The sequence below is a fragment of the Rhodamnia argentea genome, chromosome 2 (assembly GCF_020921035.1).
Source record: "Rhodamnia argentea isolate NSW1041297 chromosome 2, ASM2092103v1, whole genome shotgun sequence".
NCBI classification, from domain to species: domain Eukaryota; kingdom Viridiplantae; phylum Streptophyta; class Magnoliopsida; order Myrtales; family Myrtaceae; genus Rhodamnia; species Rhodamnia argentea.
Window position 1 is genome coordinate 3,006,588 of NC_063151.1, and position 19,212 is coordinate 3,025,799.

Genomic DNA, 19,212 nt, shown 5'->3' on the forward strand with positions numbered 1-19,212 from the left:
ATAGGATTTTTTTTTTTTTTTTTTTTGCTTTGATCCTCCGTATGTCTTAATATTACGCATATATCTCTAACAGTACATAAGAAGTGAGCAAGGAAGGATTCAAACTGTTAAATCAAAGCAAACCAAACCGTTTTGATGGTTTGGTTTGGGTTCAAGAGTACTTTTTTCCTTACGGTTGGTTGGGTTTCAACTCTTTTGGAAAATCATATCGAACCCCTGAACTTATTGTATTGCCTCTTAATTTATAATTGTTTTTACACATGAAGTAGCGATTTCTTTTTTATTTATTTATTTCCTCTTCTTCTTCTTCTTCTAGTCAATCGCCGATCCGGACAACTGGCCAAAGGAAAGGGTGAGACCTTACCCTCGCCGTCGCTGGGTGAGGCTCAAACCTCGCCCAGCACCAACCCTCGCCTCCCAATGATTGACTACAAGAAGAAGAAGAAGGAAAAAAAAAGATTGGAAAAAGATATTATTAAAAATTGCCATATCAGCACCGACCAGCTTAAGTTAACCGGATGGACTAAAATTAGCACAATGCAAAATATTAGAACTCAATTAATAAAAAAAATTTAAGACTGAATAAATATAATATAATAAATTTAAGATTTTTTTTATAATTTTTAGCGGTTCGATATGGTTTGACATCCAAACCGCACGGCGCTCAGGGTTCACTCCTAATTATAGATTATCAGAATTATACGTACCAAGCCCTTGTAAAGTGTGCTTGATTAAATCCACCATAAGATTTAGGCAAGTCTTTTAATATGTGATTTATGGTTATATTGGTCGGACGTAGGTCTACTGGCGGTTTGATTTTGCTTAAAGAGAAAACAACTAAGCTTTTTTAATTTTGTTCTCCATGGGCAACTTCAGACCGTCGCTTCTGAAGCTATTAAATTCATCTCTCTTCCTCACACAAATGCGAAACATTTAGGACTTAAGTGTGAGCAGCCCAAATAAAGAGTTATTTGTACACGCTGTGTGCGGTAATCGAATCTGCTTCATGTCCCTAAGCGAAGCTAATCTCAAAACGACGTTATGATTGATCAAAACACCCACCTAAACGGGATCACGAGACAGCCTTCCCATCAGGCCAGCGCGAAAAAAAGGAAAGGCCATGCTTGAGGGATCTCCGAGCACCAAGAGTTCATCTCAACCTTCTCTTTCTTGCTGTTTGTCTGGTTTTGACACTTGAACTGGCTCTTCCGACGCACTTTCACAGGTCGCCCAACCCAACAAAGCACTAAAGAAGACTACATTACCGGTTGCGTCTCTGACTGCTAAAATCAAGCTATTCATGCATTTGCTGAAAGTTACATTTAGAAAAGTGTCCTTGTGAATTTATTCCTTCAATGGCTCACAAAGATGGAGGATGGGGGCGTATCCCAGAACTCAAAGTTGTTGAATGGCTAATAAAGATTGATTGCCACTGAACTCTCTGTTTTTAAAATCGCAATAATGGCCCGCGAAATCACTTGGCCATACTTACACAATCCTAACGCAATATTATGGTGGGTGTGCTTGGGAGAAAACTTCGTGACAAAGAAAAATACTTTTCAGAAAATCATCTTTCAAGGAAATGGTTAGTGTTTCTTTACTTGGTGATACATGACCGAATACATTTTCTAGTGTTTGTATCTCATTAAAAAAATGATTTCACTGTCATCACTTTATCCATCCTCCGACGGTCGCCGGGCATGGACGACAGCCAACGACGAGCTACAAGTGAGGGCCGACCTCCCGACCTCGGGCGAGCTCAACCTGACCATAACCGGCGAGCACGAGGCTGACGAGATCAACTCGTCGGCCTTGGGCGATCGAGCTCGCCGGGATCTGGAGAGACTCGCGCCTATGATGGGTCACTAGCTCTCGCCGAGGCCAGAGCGACCAGCGGAACGAAAGGAAAAAGAAAAGGAAAAATTAAAAAACAAGAAAAACAAAAAGTAAAATATTAAATATAAATAAATACGAGAGGAGCTATTTCGGAAAGTGTTTTCGGTTGACTAGTCATTTTCGGTGAGTTCGAAAAACTAATTTAATATTCCCAATCCAACACCACTAAGCCAAAAAAGAATGTGAAGTCCATTGGATGATGATGAGGGAAGTACATGAAGAACAATGCCAAGAGAAGATACGAATTCCAGAACTCGCATACAGGAAAATCTCACTCGCTGAACGGGACACTAATTTCCAAACAGCCAAGGACAAAATCGCCTCGACACATTTCAGGATGTTTCCAAATTCACTCCAGGATAGAGAGACAACCAATGTGCAGATGTGCGTCTGGCGTAGTTTTAGTTTATTTTCGTGCAGACAAAGTTCAACCATTGAGAACACGATCTCTGCTGTTTAGAAGTTCACATCCTCGTTATGCAGTCATCCAAGTTTAAAAAGTCTTTGCCAACTTATAAAGGCAAAAAGAATGAACATGATCAGTTAAACTAGTGTGTGATCATCCCATCAATCATCCCTCGGCCATTTACAGGTAAGCCACAAAATGGGCAACTGTAAGGGTCAAAATAAGCTTGCAAGCCAGAAAGGCCAATTGATGATGATGCACAAAAGTCTAATAGCCAAAATCACTAAGACACATTGCCCAAAAATGTTTCGTAGAAAACATGGTTTACACACAGGAGTTAAGTGAAATTGCTCAGCCACTTAGACCTATTTGTTTTAAAATTTATCAGACTTCTTCATCTAGAGCACAGTTTACAGAAAGTTCAGTTGCCCAACAATGAGAGCAATCGAGAAAAAAATCATACCAGGAATAACTCAACAATGGCAGCACTATGAATTATTTTTTGCTTCTGCATCATGATTTCTCCATTGATTAAGAGCTTCTCTCATAGCCTGAGCTTCCAGTATTTGGCTGAAACCTGAAATAGAACTAGAAAATATTTTCCGTTGTTTAGTAAAGGAAAACTTTATTTTCTTTCCTTCCCTCATTCCATTGTTTTCCCTGTACACATTAACACTCCAAACCAAAACTCAGCAAAACTCCAGACCAAAACTCATCACTCGTGAACGCAATACATATATCACTACATATTCTTGTACCAATCAAATACTGCGGTACGTGTTCGCACGATTTGAACAATGGAGCTCACGTACGCCGGAATCATATGCGTGTCCGTCATACTGAGAACATCGCACACATGTTTTACTCCAGGTCTCTGGCCACCACTAAATTTCCATCATCAATTGCCAGCCATCACATGTACATGACTAAAGACATTATGAGTATTCACAATACAAAAGCGGAAAGGAATCAAAACAGAGAGAAATCAGAGCAAAACCGAATACACAAACAACATTTTGGACACCCAATTCTGTTCAGGAAAATCTGCAAGCCATAAGATACGATTTTATATCGATTCGAGCAATGACAGACTATAATGAGGCTTCAACGATATAAGTTTAAATTGGATTATCATATCATAACTCTCGGATCGACCATGAAAAGAAACACGAACGCCTAACAATACAATAATCCAATAGTGTTAGGTTAAACAATGAATGAAATGGCTGTTGAACTCATTTTTCCAATGAATGCGCATTCTTATGTCATTTACGCATTTCATCGAACAGGTAGAATGAATTTCCACTGATCAAGGAAGTGAAAAAGAAAGAAATGTAGAGAGAGTCAATGACATAAACCAGTGAACTGGGAAAAGAGAAATTCAATCCTGTACTATGCAAGTTTAACAAAAAAAAACCACGTATGCATATTCGCATTTACATCACAGTGTGGTCGGGATTACATCGACCGATTGCCCTCGAGATCGCAGAGCTTCCACTGTTGATGGCCGAGCTCTCCGGCAAAGTTGACAAACTGTCATGGCCAGTCCCTGGACAGACGAAGAGAGGTGTTGGGATCAAAGCCACGCCTCTCGAGATGGGAGCACGTGGTGGTGGAATCTACTCTCGAACTTCTACCGCCGATGGCCGAGTTCTCTGGCAAAGTCGAGAAACTGTCATAGCCACCGTCACCGATGCAGTCTCTGGACAGACGAAGAGAGGTGTGGGGATCAAAACCACACCCCTCGAGATGGGAGCACGTGGGGGAGGAGACCACTCTCGAACTTCCACTACCGGTGGTCGATTTCTCCGGCGAAGTCAAGAAAGCGTTGCCATTACCGTCGCAGAGGCAATCCTCAAAGAGAGCCGGGCGACGAGATTTAAAACTCCTCAAACCAAAATCTATCTCTTGATGGCTCAAATTTTCAGAATTACTACCAAGCCCGTCTCCAGAATCGCCACCAGTACCGATCACGACAGATGATCTCTTCTCCAGATCTTCCAACCTTTGAGTACAAGTTCTTGAACTTTCTCGTACTTCACGATCAGGGACACCCAGTCCTCCTCTGTCACGCAAGAATTCCACTCATCCTCAATCCAGTCCTCCCACTCGGTTAGACCCATCGTCGGAAAGACGTCGCCATCGCCGCCAACGCACTCCGAGATCACCTCTTCGGTGGAGGGGTCGCCGAAAGAACAGGGCTTGCCGGCCGGGGAGAATACAATGACGGCGGCACGAGCGCCGCAGAGGTGGCAGAGCTCGGAGGCCTTCTTGAAGAGGCCCTTACGCCTCTTATTTTTCCTGCTTAAATGTACAAAATATGACAATGCATAGTATCATATTTTTCCTCTTTCCATGGACCGATGTGCCGTGTTAGGCATCGTCTAATGAATAACACATAGACGAAAAACCACATAAATCTCTTAGCATAATGTAAAAATAATTTTACATTAACAAACGTAAAAAATTAATATAAATTGACACTGAATAGTAATGTCCCTAGTTTAGGTCTTATATTTTCCTCCAAAACCATAATTAGTTATAAGTTGTGGACATCGATTGCATGCGAAATTAACAGTATATAAATACGGGTAATGCCTATGGTTGTAACTCAACAATTAGAAAAGTGGTAAAGAAAACTTTGGAAAATATGGTAATAATTATGTTGACACTAGAAAACTATCCAAGGAGGAGCGTGGCGAGCACATGAGGGGTCATGATCAGTTATGGAGAGGTGCACTGGAGCTCAATACGGATCAATCAGAAAGACGCCACGTGTCATGATAAATTTTGGCGCCATTCCTTTCAAAGTAAGAAAGAAAACGCGCGAAAATGAAATAAACCTTAGAAGATGACGCGCAAAGTAGGCAACCGTCAATAATGACATCAGCATAAACCGTTGAAAGACAAGAAGAGGTGTCGAAAGTGAAGCAGAAAGTGGAGAGCCAAAGGAAATAACCATTCGACAGCTTACTGAGCCATTTTATAAATACTTTGCGTCAGACATGGCACACAACACAACAACAACACAACACAATAAACAAATCCTTATCTTTTCAAATTAACTTTTAGCTCTTTAGCCTAGTTGTAGCTTTCTGATTTCCGTCATTGATTCGATTCCGGCGAGTTTCATATCTAGAGTTAGATTTCGGCGTCTACTCATCACGTCTAGTATCGTCAATTCAATTCCAGTGTTGTACCATTCATCCATCCCGTCCAGTACCGTCAATTCAATTCCGGTATTATGTCCTAAATTATTCCGTTCGGTGCCGTCGATTAAATTCCGGCACTGTGTCCTCCAGTTTAGTTCGACCTCGTCAATTCAATTCCGATATCGTGTCTTAAGTTTTAACGCGTCGAAGATTGTCATACATGGTGGACCATCGAACGTGTTAATTATCGAATTATCAAGAGTACGTATTACGTGTCTAGTGTTAATATAAACATCCATTGCATTTGACATTCTCTCGTCCAAAACGATCCGGAACTCATTGTTGGAAAACAAAAAGCTTGAGTTCGATAAAAGATTTTCACGTTAGCAATCTGTTTGGCCCAAAACTCAAAATTCTGCTTGAGCCTAGTCGAAAGATTTTAACGCCAACAAATTCCTTTTAAAAAAACATTATCAAAGATTATTGCGTATACATGATTAGTAGCTCATGATAGCAATAAGACCAATTACAAAATCCGAATTCTATGCTTTAACTTAAGAGGATTTCCCTGCAAATATGAGTAGCGTAAATTTTAGATATAACTATGAGCCCAACAAATATCGACCGCTAGAAATCCTCGGACCCCACGTGGAATTCATGCGATCTAAAGGATGAGATCGATCGAGGAAGAGAATGCAATCGAGATATATGTGAACTTCGCCCGATATGCTCTCTCCCCCAAACCCTGCACTCGATCGAGTTCTCGATTTTCATGAAGAACCCCATAGGTCAGTAACTCATTCTCCTCCTTCCCTCCAATCTTTTGAAGGCGAGACGGGATTACTTGCACATGCACGTCGAGATTGAAGTCCCGTTACGAGCGGAGGAAGGAGGAAGAAGGAGAAAACAAAAAAAAAAAAATTAAAAAAATAAAATAAAAAGTAAAAAAATAAAAAGAGAAGAAATAAAAACTTAAAAAAAATAAGATTTTTGAATTTTTAAAAATAAATAAAAATGGAAGAAAGTAAAAAGATAATTACAATGAAAAAAATGCGAAAGAGAGGAGGAAGGAAAGATGAAGAAAATGTTTTCCTCTCCTCGAAAAGTGAAAAACATTTTCCTTATTTTTGAAGGGATTTTTTTTTCCATATTCCTAAACTAGCTTATTTTTCGTGAATCAAACGTCGAAAAATCTGAAAAATGTTCTCAAGGAAGTTGTACTCCGCTATACAAACAGAGCCTAAGCGGTGTTTAATGCTCATTCAGTTTCGCATATTTAGTTGGACAGAGTAATTCTAGAAGTAAATAATAAATATACGTGCATTTATATCATGAAAATCTACAATTTGAAATTTTTTTTATCTAGATAATCGCTTGCAAGAAGTAAATGAACAGAAAACATTCTTACAAAATTGTTTTTGGCGTAGGTTGTCATTAATAACAAAGATAGTTTTTTAGTTTGTGTTACCAAGTTTATAAGCTGTACAAATAATTATTTTTAAGAAAAAAATTGCAAGTTCTTTATTTTCCATAAAATAAGCCGATTCATGGGATTTTCTTTTTTTTTTTGGGGGTCAAAAGAAATAGTACGAGTTAAATCGGCAGAATGACCAACATTATCCATCTCTTTATTAGGGCCGGATCAATTTGGGCCGGATGATCAGTTGGCCCAAAAAGCCACACTGAATAGGCAGAGACCACCACCAGCCCCATATAAATACCAGGCCACGGCCGTTCCCGAAACCCTAATCGCAGAAGGCAGATACAAGCTCCAGCAGAAGGCAAACCTCGGAGCCGCCTCTGCGCCATCACCACTCCGAGCCGAAAATGAAGGTTCAATCTCTTTCTCTCCAACCGCGCTCTGAATCAAAGAATACTTGTAAGTTTTTGCTGAATCGTTTTGCGGATCCTCTTGCTTGTGTGCTTTTTTGCAGTTCAACATCGCCAATCCTACCACTGGCTGCCAGAAGAAGCTCGAGATCGACGATGACCAGAAACTGTTAGTTCTATCTCTCTCTCGTTGCTCTTTCTTTGTGCTCATCTGGTTTAACCATGTCGTCCAAATGTCGGTTAGTTCTTGAGTTCGTTTGATGTTTTCGCGGCCGATGTCGTGTGGGGCTCAGAATGAGCTCGAGACTTTCCTTTTCGTTGAATTCGCTTCGATGGTTTGGCTGAGAATGGGTGTGTGTGTGGTGTGATCTATGGTGGGAATTCTTTTCTGAGCTACTGTTTGTGCTCATTTTGCTTTTTGAGATATTCTGCCGTGGGTGTTGGGGAGTGTGTTCGATGCAATGAGTTTTTTTCGACCTGTCTCATGGTTTTACCGCGGTTCATCAGTAGCCTAAATGATAATTTCCAATTTCCGGTTCGCCTTTTTCAACAAAGTTGGTTTATCTCTAGACAGAGAAAATCTCGATTTGGGGGAGGGGACGGGCAGGACTAATTGCTAAAGCTTGAGTAGATTTTCCATTTGTTTCCTGTTTGATAAACATTTTATCTAATCTATGTATGTGCTCATAAAGAGTAGTTGGCTTTAATTGGAGTTGAAATGCTGTCTGCCTAAACTTTGAAGTTGATGCTGATGTTTGCGTGGTCTTTTGACACGGAAATCCATATCGTGTTTATGATTTATGCTGTAAAGATGTTATGCATGTCGATTGCGCTATTGCTTTAGTTTCTCTGGTTGTCTAGTTCTGCCTAATTTATGTTCTTTTTCCTCGAATGCCGACAAATTTGCACTGCTCGTTTTGCACATCTTGTAGGCGGGCATTTTATGACAAGAGGATTTCACAGGAAGTCAGTGGAGATGCACTTGGAGAGGTATATTATGGTCAATGAGTTTTAGCTTTTGTCATTGACAATGTGCTTGTCCTTGTATGTTTTTCCTTACGTTCTGGTTGAGAGTATACATTTTGTAACAGGAGTTCAAGGGTTATGTTTTCAAGATCATGGGAGGATGTGACAAGCAAGGGTTCCCAATGAAGCAGGGAGTCCTGACTCCTGGCCGTGTCCGCCTTTTGCTTTATAGGGGTGAGTGATTTGTAGCCTGAAAAGAGGAATGAAATCTTTTTGACTTACAATAGGCGTAATACAGGATACAGTGAGGTGTTAATATTGGTAGCATCTTTGTAGAGTCACTGTTACCTTCAATTTCTGCATATTTAAGGGCACAAACTTTTATTTGCCTTCTTGAACTATAGAATAAGGCTTATTCGTTATCTGATCAGGGACCCCTTGCTTCCGTGGATATGGAAGGAGGAATGGAGAGAGGAGGAGGAAGTCTGTGCGGGGGTGCATTGTTAGCCCTGACCTTTCTGTTCTGAATTTGGTTATTGTGAAGAAGGGAGAGAGTGAGCTCCCTGGTCTCACCGATACCGAGAAACCAAGGATGCGAGGTCCTAAAAGGGCTTCGAAGATTCGCAAGCTCTTCAATCTTTCAAAGGAAGATGATGTCCGGAAGTATGTCAACACTTACCGCAGAACATTTACTACAAAAACTGGTATGTTTCCATGATATCCTGTTCTTGCTTATGCAAAAGGGAATAGAAGTGTCATCACCAACTAGTGACTGTTCTATACCGTCAATGTTGACCCCGGCATTCTTGGCTGCAATCTCAGGCAAGAAGGTGAGCAAAGCTCCCAAGATTCAGAGGCTGGTCACTCCTTTGACTCTTCAGAGGAAGCGTGCGAGAATTGCTGACAAGAAGAAGAGAATTGCCAAGGCCAAGTCTGAAGCTGCAGAGTACCAGAAGCTCCTCGCCACCAGATTGAAGGAGCAGAGAGAACGTCGCAGTGAGAGTTTGGCCAAGAAAAGGTCCCGGCTTTCTGCTGCCTCTAAGCCATCTGTTGCAGCTTAGACCATATTGGTTATGTCTGGAGTTTTGATTATGACTGGAGTCACTTTAAGGTTTTTCATGTTTGAAGTTCAATTTTGATGGTCGTGTGGTCATCTTGTTCTACAACTTTAGATACTTTTAAGTTACTTCATCATGTCCTTGCTTTGTCTGGTAGAATGTCATGAGTTTCTCTTCATTAACTGATCTACATTTATATTTAGACGGGCGATGTTCTTTCATCACCGAATCATGGAGAGACCGCTTGCTGTTTCTTTATCTCTCTGACATTCGTTAATTGGAATTGCTCGCTGATATCGTGTGAGAAAGCTAGGGGTGAAAAAGACTTATAGATGCTTATTTTAGTTGTCCTAAGATAACGTTCGTGGATACAGAACTGGTTACTCTTAAGAAGATGGGGAAGAATGCACACAACTGTCCAGCAGAAAGGAGTTCTTAAATGTATGAACGTGAATTACAACGTATTGGAAAACAAGAGTATTCACCCGAAGCACTGACTAAATCATTCATGTCAATCGTATGGTACAATTTGGTATGAAATCATCCCATGTATATCGTATGGTACAAAGTGTCATGGCCAATCATGTCAGTATGCCTTATTAGCAATGGATCTTTACAAACAAATCAATAATTAATTGATGGTATCGTCTTTGTGCGGCAGCAATTTCTTAAACTGGGAATTCTGGCTGTTGTGTTGCAATCGCAAATGATAAGATCAAGGGAAGCCCTTGTAGCTGTTCAATTCTCCCCACACCGTCTGTTCAACTTCTTCCCAAGATTCTGCACGTCTGAGGTCTTTCCAGATACTGAAAATAGCTGCCAGAACGTTCTCGTCATGCAAGATACAATAGCACCTGCATATGCATCATTTAATTTGATGTCAGACATGGAATCTAGGCTCGGGGAGAATTAGTACTACCTATAGTTCCCCTCGGACAGAAATAAATTGCACAGCATAAAAATTACATCGGAGCTTGTAAAGACACTCTTAATACTTAAATATCTACCTACCTTGTTCAAATATCCAACAATTACCTACTACTACTACCCACAAGTATCTCATACTGCTAAATTTTCTCCAACAATGAGCATCAGTTATATCCATTGGCTTGCCATCTGTCATTTTGCCAAGGCCCGACTCAGGTGCAGCAACCTTGCACAAAAGATGCATTCTAGGGAATGTCTACTTGTTATTGACTGTCCCTCAAACACAGTGTGCATGCACATGTGCATTTTTCAAGTAAATTACTTCCATAAAACCAACTAGAGATTATAAAACTGAAAAACAAACTCAAAAGGAAAACTAGGACTCACATGGCACGGTAGGACAGCCGCTGGTGTTTGCTCTCCCCAAAAGACTGATGCTGTACTTGACCTCCTGGCAAGGGAATCTTATAATTCTGTAAAAGCTGTTTTAAGAGATAGGAATCACCCCGAAAGACATCCAGATGTATTGGAATCAGATCATAAAGAGGGTCCCCTGCAAAGAAATAAAAGGTCGTTCAGTACCAGCACGAATGTCCTGAGACTTGCTCGTAACTCCTCTTCCCCCTTATTAGATTCAGAAGCATTTAGGATTTCGGACATCCTAACTTGCATGACCTAAACCTTAGAAATCTGTCCTCATAGTTAATGGACATAGCTGTACAAGTACATTCCAATTTACTTAGCCACTATAGACATTTATGAGTGCATCAACATGGCATGGCTGTACACGGACCTTGGCTCTGTGAATTCGAAGACTAGCTGGCTAATAAACAACCAAGCAAAAAATGTAGATGCTAACATGAAAAGCACTGACCTATAGACAGATCACTAAAATCTAGAACGTGACTTGGCTGCCACGACTGTCCTGGCTCACCGCCATCATGTCCATTGTCCACAGATCCAACTCTAGGCAAAATTTGATCAGTGCAACAATCAATAGAACGGGGTTTCATGTGAATATTGTCATCCATAATGTCAGAGTGTATCCATGAAGGTTGGCAGCCTTCCTTGGTGTAATCATCCTGAAAAAGATACACAGTGCACATTCAGAAACAAAGGTTATGAAGACTATAAAAGATCAACTCACACTCGACATGCGATGCAACAACTGCCCAAGATGCTTATTGAATAATCACACTTCTCATGTCGGATGTGAACAATTGGCTGCAATACTTCACAAAAAGAAACATTAGGTCCATAAACCCTTTTCTCCTCTAATTTTTAGTTCAGATTCAGATTCAAGCAGCATAATAGTAGATCCTGGTTCCCTAGAAAGTTGATCTTTGGGGTGCATCTCAAAAGTTTCATGGGATTTGATGAGACAAAAGATGACTCGCCACAACAACAGGTACACGCTATCATATTGGAGTATCTAGTGAAAGAAACCAAGTATTATGGAATTAGGCTGCATAAGAAGAGGGTCCTTGAGTCACCTTATACAAGAAAAGCAACTCCGTTAGGTCATCTGGGATGTACTCATCAACTTTCTCTACCAGTGCGCTAGGAATTGGATCTCCCCTACAAGATAGAAGAAGTGTTAAAGGTCTGACATTAACTCGAATGTGACCCTAGAGTACTACTAATACTCAACAACTTTCTCTATCAGATGGCGATTGTCCTTCTCATTTATGTACACCCCAGCACCTGTCAAATGACGCCCTCAAGATCAGGGGTGTCTGCTTTCACACACAGGATTTTGTCTAACATCTAGTCAATTTTCAAATAATACACAAAGGTCTTCCAAAATTGAAGGGACAACATTTCCCTAATTGATGAAAAATTCTATTGAAAATTGGACGTGTTCGTACATTATAGTAACGCATTTTTGTTTGCTGCAGCAAATGAAATTCCATCAAGTCCTTTGTATCAGTTGGACTTACCATCTAGTTAACCGGCTTGCTATATCCATCCTTTTCCTGCTTAAAGTCCCAAGGAAGACATCCCATTCTGCAGTGACTTTTGAACTAAACAGACGAGTCTCCACCTGATGGTTTATAAGCTGCAAGTCTACTGTCTGTCCAATTTCTGAGAAACTTTGAGAAACAAAAGGTGGACAGGGCAAAAGATGTAGGTTACGCAGCTGTTCTCCTAGAAAGGCTGCTAGATCAAGTGTGTCCTGACATGAAAGTGCATCTCTTCTGCAATTCAAATGTACAGGAATCTATGTCAATACATCAAATACATCTGCGCTAGCACACATGAACTTCAAGTCACCATCGCACTTCATAGACAAGACCACTTACAGGTGAGCATATATCTTCCCTTTGCATCTTTTAGTTATGATGAATGGCCATATCCTGGAACAGCTAGCTGAACAGATTGATGCGGTCATAGGCCTTCCAGCTCTCATATATTCGTGTCTTTTCTTGTTCCAAACACCAAAAGGAAAACCATCCTCTGAGCACTTCGGTGGGATCAAATTATAGTTTGAAATGATATCAGGCACTTTTTTGCCATCCCATGGCAGAACAGTAAGTGATTCATCTTCAAAATAAAGAAGGCCGCTAGCCAAAACATCTGGAATGTAATTTCTGAGTGGAGAGCCAGCTTGATCCACTAAGTTGTAGAATTCGAGCTGCAAATATGAAAGATAAAGATCAAAATATGCAAACCTGCATTACATGAATGGAGTCATAAGATTATACCTCTGTGCCTAAACAATACATTGCATTCTCCAGGCCCTCTTCAACAAATATCTTAACTACATGGTCCCCAATGAGGTAAACCTGCAAAAGAGAACAGGAAATTCATTGAATACAGAGAACTACAGAGAAATTCTCATCCTTGCTGAAACCTCTGTAACATAATAACACGTGATATTTAGTTCGTCTTAATGTGCACTCCAAATTCAAGTTTCCATCATCCAGGTAAGGAGAAAGTAAAGAGTCTAAAAAATGAAGCTGCGCGCTGGCATATAAGAACAATGCCAGCCCCAAACTCTGCATATATGCCTTAAGAATAGTCAACAAACAGCCAGCTTAGCAGAATGGAATTGATCCTCCAGTAGACTGCCTCAACAAATGAGCAGCCTATGATCCTGATACTACTGATTCAATCTACAGAAATTAACTCAAGTTCAGATTTCCTTTCCATTTACCTGTAGATACCTGGCCCGCTTGAAATTTGGCAGTATCTTTCTCAGACCAACTGTACTCCCACTCAGAACAACTTCACCCCAACTCTCATGGTTCCCCAGAAAAATTTATTGTATGCTTAAAGTAGCAAAATAAAAAGACATCTACTATTAATATCCATGCATAAAGAATTGGAAAGCCATCTACCAATCCTGCCTCAGAGGTTATAGGTTTGATTATTGCTGTAGTACTTCTTGTTGTCGTCAATGGATAATCGAGTTCCTAAAGACTCCTCCCAGATTAATAGTGCATGAAATCATGACAAAATACATAAACATGAGACAACAGGGTTTCAAAGAAGCTAATGTTTCTTGTAGAATGAGACGTACCGGATTGCTACCCGTGCCAACAGGAAGCCTCTCACTGTCCGTTGGATAAGGCAATTTGTAAAAAGCACAAATTTCTGTTAAGCATTTCAACCACTTCTCTGTATTGAGTGCAAGACATGCCCCCTAAAACGATGTTCAAAATTGAATTAGATCATATGAAATGACCAGAGCACAAGAAAACAAAGAAAAACACTTAGAACTTGAAAAATCTTGTGAACAATGTGTGTTTCTTAAGTTTGTTTAATTCTTCTTTTATGATGACAGCAGGAATTCACATTTTCTTGAATCTTTCACTGAAAACACAGGCCAAGTGGTTAATAATCACATGCATGTGTACATTAGGCACACGGCATATAACCAATTTCCCACACTAACAAGAAAAACGATAATATATGTGAGCCACCTACCTGCGCTTGGCTTTTGGCTCGTGCTCTTACCTAGTTCAAGAGGTTAGTGGTGTATTTAAAGGCTGAGGTATACCTTAACTAAGTGGGTCTCCTCGCCATAAAAGAGAATGAAGAAAGAAACAAAACACTAGCCTCTGCAAATGTCAAAGATAAATGAGTTTGATCTGAAAAGACTAACCTTCCATAATAGTTCCCTCATCTCCGGTTTTCCAACCCAAAGCTTAAATAACCATTCTCTCATTTCTCGTTGTCCTATGCAGTTCCCTGAACTCCAAGGAGACGTGTAGTGGTCTCTATCTTTATCCAAAAACATAGCCAAGAAATCTATATCATAGGAAAACTCTTGCTTCCACATATCATGACTTATGGATATGCCATTTGTCATCTGGTCTCCATGTTGGGTTCTTAACCTCTTCTCTTTTCTCATCGAATCTGAGTGACTTAATGCATCAAATTGATGAAGATCAGACATTTCTTCTTTGCCAGACATGGCTCCATCCACAGCTAGCAACCCAGCTCGTGACACTCCTTTATGACGATAACCAGGAGCCATATCCAAGCATACAAACTCAAAATTCTTTGAATTCACAAAATTTTGCGTCACTGCAACTGTTGTCTCCAAATTCAGGACGCAATGCCACCACCCACTAGGAACAAATATTGTCTCTCCAGGAAGCTGGGTACATTCTATTGGTTTATCTTCATCAGCAAGAAGTGGATAGAAATCCAGCCACCACTACACAGAGACACAATGTGAGTAAAGGAAACACATCAAAGTGCATATAGAAGAATACGAACAGAGAAGATTAAAACTACTAGGTTAAGTATTAGTTACCTGCAATGATGATGGACTCTGAACATTGACATCACCATCATCTTCATTCACATGTACTGTAACACCCAAAGGCACTTTTCCTGGAGGATATAATGCCCACCTGCTTCAACATCGTTTTCATAAATTACCCAATGAAGACAATTCTTTCACTTGGCAGCAAATACCAACAAAGTAAGTCATATTAAACACGTAAACATGACTTGCAAGTCATAGCCACACTAACATTGTAAGCTGGTTTTTTATTTTTGGCCAATGTATTTTAGGCTGATTTAGTGGCGACTTTATTATTTAAGTTCCTTAATAACAAAGCAAACACAGAACTTAACTCTTCAATATATGTTCCACTTAACTTGAAGTGCAAAACAGGAATAATCCAATGGTGGAATGCTCAAAATTGAAGATTATCTTTGTTCATCACATAAATAAGCGAAGAAGCAGATGTCGTCTAACTATCAATGAAAGTTTCAAAATAACTGCCAAAACCATATGAGCGACGCTCATTCCTCTTGCTTGATCCCAGTCAACCCAAAGCCCAGTTATTCCCGTGTTATATGGCTGCTGTAGAGAATATTTGGCCCATGAGGGCATATTTGTCTATTTTCTTTATTATTTTCTGAATAGTAGCAATAAGGGCAATATTGTAATTCCTGGCCGTTTGGCTTTATTATAAATAGATAGCTTGGGGTCACATTGACCTAACCAAGCATTCAGTTCAGTTTTTTCTCTCAACAGCTGCATATTTGAATAATATGTTGTAAAACTCGACATAATCATGCAATCATCTTTATATGCATGCACTGTGCTTTCCGAGCATGACTATTTAAGTGCCCTCACGCTCTTGGATAATTTTAGTAGATAAATGTCCCACATCACAGTGATAAAGATGCCATCAAATAAAAGCGCTCAAGATATCCCTGCTTCACATATTACTTCATGAGCAACTTTGTCATAATCTAAGCTACCAAAAGAGGTGCTGTTATTGCATAAAGGTTAAAAGATAATTATAGGAATGTATACTCTCCGACTGCACATACAAGAGATTAATTTCTATGAACCGGGTTGTTGCAATAAGAGTAACCACAATGTACCTTTTCCTACCGCAAAGAAGAGTGTTCCAGGCACTGGTAAGAGCCGGATCAACATGCCATGAGGCACCAGACCTCTCTGGACCAATAATGAGCCATCGGAAGGGAGGCCGCTGCTCGTAATCCAGAACATCGAAAAAGTCTTCTTGAAAGAGGTGAGGCACACAGTAATCCTTCAATAAGCCAGGAGCAACTTCTCCAAACTAAGGAATTTTCAGCAAATTTACTTTAACAGTGAAAAACTGAGAGAGAAAGCAAATCAACCACATATGTTGCCAGAAAAGAGGACATGGAGGAAGAAGAGGAGAAGAGGCACCTTATCATCAAATATGTATAGGGGATCCTCATCATGCTGGACTTTCATGTATGAAACATAATCCTTAAGATTCATCAGGATCTTCCTTGAACTCCGTTGAGATATTCTAAATGCTGTGTCTCCATAGTTGCATAAAAGCTGGTCAATGGTCCATAAATTTTTTGCTGGCCATGTATCAACTAGTCCAGAGAGCAGAACCTGATAGAAGGTTTAGAAGCATTTCCTTCCTTTTAAGCACAATAAACAAGGCCTTCTGTCTTTTCTCAAAAAAAATAAGATCTATTTTCTCACAATTTTCAACACAAGCAGGATTGTCTTATATTATTAGAAAATCTCCTCCTCACTCAAAACAACAGCAGATCACTTTCTAGGAAATAGTTTCCAAGCACAACGGTTATTAGACGAACAGATTGCATGTGCTTGTTTTGATGAGAGAGGAAGTTCATTCCAGTTCACTTTGGCAGGGTGTTCTAGTTCACACTTCCAGGGCGTACGGAATATGCATTTGCAAATACAAAAGCACATGTGCATGCACTAGAAAGAGTTCAGTTTCTTCATCTTGAAGAAAGCCTATGAAAGAGTTCAGCTTTTATTAGGAGAGAATATTTGTTTTTATAGGTTTTTGAACCCACAAATCAGATCCAATGAACTGAGAACAAAAATGCAAAAAAGGAAAGAAAAGGAGAGAATGATAAACTGATAAACCAATGGCTCATTAGTGGGCATTCAAAAGCAATCTTCAATCTTGAAGAAAGCCTATATAAAAGTTCAGTTTTCTTTACCAAAAAAAAAAAAAAAAAGTTCAGTTTCTGTTTCAAATCAAACATAGCCAAACCCTACACTGCTCTGAGGGGTGTGAAAGGATTCATTATACAAGTATTATTAGATCTGGAAGTTGCACAATATACACTTTGTAGTAGGTATATTCATGTTACGAAGTTCATCTCCACGTAGAAATAACACATCCAACAGACCAATGACGATAATAAGGCAAAAGAAGATGATCTATCATGTCATTCAGAAAAAAACATATAGTTGTAATTATCATACATCCAAAATTGTCTATCAATCGGTAACTCTATCCCATATCAGTCATGACAAGATAACTATTCTTCATAACCACCATAAACTATTTTCTAAAGATGTGCCTGTCTTTCTCTCTTTCCTGCCTTTCTAAAATATCTAGAAAGAAATTTGTGCGACGATGGTCATGCACAGCGTCAATCATTTGAAACTTTACCGGCTTTTTTGCATCGTATTCATGGTGAAATTCTTCTAGAGAAATGTCATTCTTTCTCTCCACGTTTCTGCTATCCATAGAAAACCCGTTCAATGTGGTGTGGCACCTATACAATCTTCGATACAAGAACAATGAATTGAATCCTGTACACAGTAGTAACAGAAAGTTTTAAGGCAACATCATGTATCATCTTCACAAGTGATCTGAAAGAAATTGGCCCCTCTAAAGGATGAAGTGATGAAAAAAAGTGAGTATGTCACAAAGTTAATACCATCAAAATGTAATCTTTTCCTGCAAGTTTCAATGTACTTGGTTGGAAGATTCTCTCTGCATAGAGGAAAAGCAAGGAAAAAAAAGCAGCATGTATAAGCTGTAAGTGAAAAATGGAAGAGTAAGTTGATGACACCTTAGTAAATGTCAACTGATTATAAACCACCAATGATAGAGAAACTATGGAAGTAGTTGGAGAATGAGTCCCGAGACATACAAACAGAGTGCTGTTTCCTTCCAGGATCCTCTGTATTGAAGAAGCTTATCTGACCTCTTCAAACTCAAACAAAGACTCATCCACAGTGGTTCCTCATTGCATAGAATGTACATCGCACTACAGTGTCACAAATCCAACCAATGAGAAAGCATATAAAATCTGCAGCTGCAAACTAAACTCTGGAACCCAAAACGTCGACCAATGAGTCCTACCCATGATAGCAATTTATTTCTTTGACAAGCCAAGGCCACAAGATAAAATTTCAAACTAAACAAGCTTATAGCACGTGCAGGACGCACAAACTACCAAGCTAATGGAGTTCGGAATAGAAATGCTACGACAATCTAAAGCTTCAACTCCACGACCTGTCACATTTTCACGAGCCACCAAAAGCACGAAATATGAAGCGGTGATAGTCTAAAGCCATGCTAAACGCAGCCCGCAGAACCAAAGTTTATTTCTCTCCATAACATCTAAGCTTCAGAATGGAGCTCAGCACACATCATTAGCAAACTCTTAGCTTGTTCTAATGCAACCGAACTACTATATGCTCATGTGAACATCAATTGGCACAAAAGTTGAGCTTCCGCTGATTTGCTTTTCGCGAACCGCCTCCAATCACGAACCGCAAGGACAATTCGCAACCTAATTGTGCAGTACCGACGCAACACGTGCTTCGATCACCTAAAATCGAGAGGAACTGACCACAGAGAGAGAGAGAGAGAGAGGGATTCGCTGACCTGCTGACGCAAGACAGACGAGCCACATCGCGAGGTGAGAGATTCTCAAGGATGGAACAGATGATTTCGTCGGGAAGGACACGGAGGTCACCGAGAGCGTCGGGCCTCCGATCTCTGAACCCGAGCGGTCGCGCTTGAGGAGTCTCCATTGACGAGGCGAGGGAAAGAGAGAGGGGTGAAAGGAAGAAGAGTGATTCAGCGTCGGCTTTTGCAGTTTATATACGTTTGGCTATCCACCATTTCTCCGTGGAAACCGAAAAAGCGAATGAACGAGGGCTAACCGTGTTGTTTGGCGCAAGCCGCGTGCGCGGAAGCTTCACGCCACCCGCGCTTGTGGCTTTCCC

General features: G+C 40.2%; 2 protein-coding genes across 3 annotated transcripts; one reads left to right on the top strand and one right to left on the bottom strand.

Moving 5' to 3' along the window:
- The first annotated feature begins 7,193 nt into the window (after positions 1-7,193).
- On the top strand, positions 7,194-9,599 carry LOC115749846 (40S ribosomal protein S6). The gene is made up of 6 exons (XM_030686837.2): positions 7,194-7,287; positions 7,389-7,453; positions 8,217-8,274; positions 8,376-8,484; positions 8,682-8,954; positions 9,073-9,599. Exons 1-6 carry the CDS (start codon positions 7,282-7,284, stop codon positions 9,309-9,311), a joined length of 750 nt encoding a protein of 249 aa, XP_030542697.1. The 5' UTR covers positions 7,194-7,281; the 3' UTR covers positions 9,312-9,599.
- Positions 9,600-9,813: 214 nt separating this feature from the next.
- On the bottom strand, positions 9,814-19,212 carry LOC115749904 (F-box protein At1g78280). 2 transcript variants are annotated; one of them, XM_048274096.1, is made up of 17 exons: positions 18,869-19,212; positions 18,129-18,245; positions 17,913-17,968; positions 17,642-17,784; positions 16,402-16,599; positions 16,089-16,288; positions 15,001-15,100; positions 14,344-14,901; positions 13,759-13,881; positions 12,941-13,021; positions 12,539-12,870; positions 12,176-12,433; positions 11,729-11,813; positions 11,216-11,317; positions 11,110-11,185; positions 10,623-10,788; positions 9,814-10,162 (listed from the first exon to the last, which is right to left on the bottom strand). In XM_048274096.1, exons 1-17 carry the CDS (start codon positions 19,015-19,017, stop codon positions 10,024-10,026), a joined length of 2,883 nt encoding a protein of 960 aa, XP_048130053.1. In that variant the 5' UTR covers positions 19,018-19,212; the 3' UTR covers positions 9,814-10,023. The 2 variants fall into 2 exon arrangements, with proteins under 2 accessions (XP_048130053.1, XP_048130052.1); XM_048274095.1 differs by having other exon boundaries at positions 11,110-11,317; positions 18,869-19,211.